The sequence below is a fragment of the Coffea eugenioides genome, chromosome 5 (genome assembly GCF_003713205.1).
Source record: "Coffea eugenioides isolate CCC68of chromosome 5, Ceug_1.0, whole genome shotgun sequence".
NCBI lineage: Eukaryota > Viridiplantae > Streptophyta > Magnoliopsida > Gentianales > Rubiaceae > Coffea > Coffea eugenioides.
The window spans coordinates 43,944,566-43,949,524 of record NC_040039.1 but is presented as its reverse complement, the minus strand read 5'-3'; the positions used below and the strand labels follow the sequence as shown (position 1 = coordinate 43,949,524).

General features: G+C 36.1%; 1 protein-coding gene across 1 annotated transcript; it reads right to left on the bottom strand.

Moving 5' to 3' along the window:
- Nucleotides 1-3,148: 3,148 nt before the first annotated feature.
- On the bottom strand, nucleotides 3,149-4,652 carry LOC113772329. Its single transcript, XM_027316921.1, has 3 exons — nucleotides 4,357-4,652; nucleotides 4,035-4,260; nucleotides 3,149-3,599 (listed from the first exon to the last, which is right to left on the bottom strand). Exons 1-3 carry the CDS (start codon nucleotides 4,615-4,617, stop codon nucleotides 3,169-3,171), a joined length of 918 nt encoding a protein of 305 aa, XP_027172722.1. The 5' UTR covers nucleotides 4,618-4,652; the 3' UTR covers nucleotides 3,149-3,168.
- Between the last annotated feature and the right edge of the window lie 307 nt (nucleotides 4,653-4,959).

Below are 4,959 nucleotides of genomic sequence, written 5' to 3'. Positions count from 1 at the left end.
TTGGGTTTTTCCTCCGAAAGTAATATGTTTGAGTGGAAAGTTTCATAGCAAAGATATGAAATTTAGTTTTTGTTCACGGACACTGCAATTTTAACCATCAATTTCAAACCAAGAAAAGGTCGATTTTAGCCATTGATGTCATGTTAAAAATAGAAAATTCCAAATTTTAGTCTTGTATTAAAAAATTTTTGCTTTTCAAATTGGAAATCTTTGTATTTTAACCTTTTGACACAATCTAGACATCTTTATTGCTGTGATAGCATTTCAAAATGCTGCAACTTCATATGATCCACTAAACAATGTTCGATTTCTTATATTCAACTTATGGATCCTCTTTAATTTATACCTTACTTTTAATTTTTTAAAATTAAGGGAGAATTTCAGCCTCACAAAGAAAAAGGAAGAGGGAGGGATTGAAAATCAAACTAGGAAACCCTAAAATTGTTTATCCTTATCTTTATTCCCTAATATTACTTTCATTATCCTCGCAAGAAATGACAAGTTGTGGGTTCCTTAGGAGTCAAATGATTTAACTGTGTTATTAAAAAAATGCCCACAAAACTTGAATCTACAGAGAATTGACCAAAATGGAACTAATCAGATCCAAGGAAAGATATGCACGCAAGGATCTAGACTCTGGTCCTTGCTTGCACCAAAACAAAAATAAAAGTTAAAATAAAAAAAAAGGGGAAATCTTGACATTGGGATGCTGTTCAATTTAGTCCATGAAATTCTAACTTTGGCAAATTTAGTACCTTACTTTTCAAAAATGCTATGAAGAGAGCCTCAAAAGGGTGGAGTCTATAAGAAAAAATTATGCTATGCAAGTGAGATCTTTAACCTTTCCAACATATCGTTGTTGACACCAAACGAGTATCAAGTACATTAATCAGCCAGAATATTCCCCAAATCTCAATTAACCTAAGTCGGCGAAAAAGAAACGGGCTAACAAGCCAAGTAAGGGCTTGAGAGAACTAAATTCGGATGTCCTCCATAAATCAAGGACTAAAACTGCAATTTATTCATCACGTACGGTACACGATAATAGCACTTTTGACTTTTACCATTGGGATTTTTTTTTAAATTGAAAATGTCTATAGTAGTAAACCAAGAACATCGTTTCTGTATTAGCACTCGTTTGAATTACAATAAAAAAAGCTTTTTTGTTATTAAAAAAAAGTTATCTTCAAAGCCCAAATTTCCTTACGGAAATGATGATTTTTATACCAAAGTGGGGACTACTCTTCAAGTAGCAATCCTCACAAGTCACAACCAAGAACCCTTTTATCTGCCACCAAACATCACATAAGCAGTTCTGTTGTCTTCTTCAAGTCTTGATAGATGAACATAACTTCCTGATCAGCAACTAGTAGGACCACATTTTGAGGCTTGAATACAAAATATTATCGGGTTTTGTCCCGCCAATGAATCAATCCACTGGACACGTAACAACAGATATATATATATATATATATCTGGACCGAGCACTTTGGAGTTCGAGAATGTGCAGTCTTCTTTGTTGGATCATGAAAAACAAAGGAAGGCAAACCAAAATGTGACACAAGAAGCTGCTTTAATTGCTCGAGGTGAGAATAAAAGAGGAAAACAATTTGGCGATGAATCTAAGGCAGGTGGTTCAAAGGCCAAGAGAAAGGGTGGAATCCAGTGTTTTGGTTGTCATGAGTTTGGTCATATCAAAAGATATTGCCCTCATCGAAAGAAAAATGATGAGAATGACTATGATAATGTTGCTGGATATGCATCGGGTGGAGATATTCTCACAATCTCCAAAGGTAATAATACTTCTTCTCGTGATGGTTGGATTTTAGATTCTGGATGTGTTTCACATGTTTGCTCCAGATTAGATTATTTTGATACAGTCCAAAGAAAGAAGACAGGTTTTATGTCCTTGGGTGATGGATCTATTTGTCAAGTCAAAGGTGTTGGAGTGGTGAAAATCAAAATGTTGAATGGAGAGATTCGTTCTTTGGGTGGTGTGGCTTATGTCCTAAAGTTACGAAGGAATCTAATTTCTCTGAGCCAGTTAGACTTCGAGGGTTTACCATTTTTCCGCTGCAGGTGGAGTCTTGAAAATCACACATGGCGAGACGGTCTTGTTGATGGGGAAGAAGTATGGTAATTTGTACCATTTGAATACCTCAATGGATTGGGAGCGGAAGGGGATCTAGGAATGCTCTCAAATTACAAATGGTGGTGAGAGGAAAAGTCCTGCTATGGGAGAAGGTGAATTGAGGCCCCTCTCGCGAGTCAACTAGATGTTGGACTCGGTTAGCTACACACATTCATTTGCCGATTGAATCAAGTGAAAACAAGACCATATTGATTCGGGTGTGTAGTTAGGCACCAAGATACTTGGTGGAAAAAAAAAAGGCAAATGGAGTTTTTGGGATAGTTTGCTGTGTTGCTAAAAGAAATTTTCGCCAAGGTGGAGATTTGTTAGGAAATTGGCTTAATTTCTTTTAGGTAAATTTCTTATTTTGTGTGGGCGTAACTAGATTCCTAATTGGTTTTAGTTACTTGAAGTAGTAGTCAAGTAAAACCCTATTTAGCGAGATACTATTTCCTACTCTATATGAATTTAGGAAATAGTATTTGTTTCCAATTGTTATTTAGTTTTTTGGCAGTAATATTCTCTATAAATAGGTGGGTTGGTATACTACAAAGACACATAAGAAAGGAGTGAGAGAGTTCTTAGTGGGTGAGAGGGTTATACAAGAGTTGGGGCTTGGGAATCAAGTTGTAATCTTGTGGTGTTTTTCTCATAGTAAGAACAAGTTTTTCTCTCCGTGGATGTAGGCTTGGTGATTAAGCCGAACCACGTTAATTCTTGTGTGTTGTTCATCGTTCATGCTAGATATTATTTTCTATTAAATTGTTGGTATTTTCTTTTTCAAATAATTGGCCTGATCCCCTAACAAGTGATAACTTCCTGATCAGCAACTAGTAGGACCACATTTTGAGGCTTGAATACAAAATATTATCGGGTTTTGTCCCGCCAATGAATCAATCCACTGGACACGTAACAACAGATATATCTTGTGTCAATTTTTTTGCTATTTTTTATTTGTATTATTTGGAAAGACCAAAAATTAGCATCTAAATAAAAACCTGTAGCGGCCACAAAAAAAAAAAAGCAACTCTCTTTTATCATACTACTTTGATCATTGTGGTACATTGTATTCCCTGTAAACTACCAACCAAATCAAAAGTAAGCATCGAGGTTCTTGGCCTCGTTGCCCGACCCAAGTAACTAACGGGCGACAAAATTGGAGCCACTTTTTGTTGATCCGGTGAGCCGTGCCATTTAGCTAGCATATACTTATACTTCCTCCATGGAGCAATGTGCATTTTTCTCTCCCTCATGCATTTCTTGGATGCAGCACATAAGATCTTTACTAGATTTTGTAGTCTTAGAAATTTCCCAACAAAAATTTCGGGTAATTGGTTGATTAACCGGTTGTATTCTTCGCTTGCTCTAGCCATCTCAAATTGAGCTCTAAAATTCAGCTCAACAATTATCTTCACTTCTCCTTTAGCACCTTTTGAGTTTTGCACCACTTCCAAATAGGTGTGCTCCCCTGAAATTAACAACAAACAACTCCATTACATTAACACTCGAGTGATTCATGTCTCAGATTTATCACTTTTATTTTCATGTTCATATTTCGACACTGTAAATTAGATAATTTTAATCTGGTTTCACTTTAACACACGTGTATGTTAAATCTCTCGACATCTTAATGCGAACTATCCAACATGCTATGTTACTACCATCGTTCTACGTTCAGACAAGAAATGAGCTGACATTAGTGCAAATTACAGTATATAATGTTGCGTCTACATGTAATGAAACAACATATTGTCATTGCTAAAACAAAAGGGACTCAAAACATGAAAGTGCTCAAATTGAATTACACTATATATTGAGGACCAAAATGTAATTCTTCATTTCATTCTTTCTTGATCAAAATTAACAGTAACTTGGTTGATTAAATTCATTTAACTTCATTTACCTGATGGAATTTCTGGCGACTTTCTCCACTTGGACTTGCAAACAACACAATTATATCCAGCATTTCGAAGGCGATTGCAGATTTCCTTCTTCAAACAAATCTCACAACTATTGCCAACCATTTTCTCACAAGCACAATCCAAACCAACTGAACTTATATCCCTCACAGCTTCCTTTGTTGCCTGCCTGATTTTCTTTTCAATAGAAGTAGTCCTACACAGAGCTGTCTGCAATAATTATAGAAAAGAAAGGAAAGCTTAAGTACAACTCAATACTAAAGCTTCTTAATTGTTAATACAACATAAAAATACCACAAACTTTACCTGGAGAAGATCTTCCTGGGATTCCCAGAAAGCTTTGGACTCCTCGACGATGGAAAAATTCTCATCCTCATCAACACCTTCGTCAATTATAGCTCTATCGTCAAACTCAAAGGTAGAGCTGCAGGAACTCTCAGATGAATCCTCAGAAAATTCCTCAATGAACCCAAAAATTAATTCGGTAAAACTTTCTTGATCACCATAAAACTTGTCCATCTTGTTCTGGGCAAAATTTTGGTGAAATTTAGCCGTTGCTCCAGCCATGTTTACAAAATTCTGAAAAAGATACAAGCAGCTTAACTGACTGACCGTGGTTGGCTATGATCGAATTAGCCTAAAATGATGCCATTTTTATAGTAGAAGAATGGGGACCCCTTTTGTCCTAGTTGGACGAAATGAACTGGACGCCGCGGTCATGTCTATCTGTTTTTGAGCTTAGTTGGCTAATCTTTTTTTTTTTTTTTTTGAAACTAGAAAAGAAAAGAGAAAAAGGAAAAACGTGTAATATATTTCCACTTTCCAGGAGGAAATAGAAAGTGGGGGACAGAGCTGGAAGTTTCGTATCAGCTGAGCCAACGGGTAGAAATAAAAACCTTTCAAAGTCTA

Excerpts from the sequence above, each read along its gene's own strand:
- LOC113772329 (XM_027316921.1), bottom strand. The coding sequence starts at position 4,617 with ATGGCTGGAGCAACGGCTAAATTTCACCAAAATTTTGCCCAGAACAAG. Across the intron at positions 4,261-4,356 it reads CCCAGGAAGATCTTCTCCAG|ACAGCTCTGTGTAGGACTAC; the intron begins GTAAAGTTTGTG and ends TAATTATTGCAG. Across the intron at positions 3,600-4,034 it reads GTCGCCAGAAATTCCATCAG|GGGAGCACACCTATTTGGAA; the intron begins GTAAATGAAGTT and ends TGTTAATTTCAG.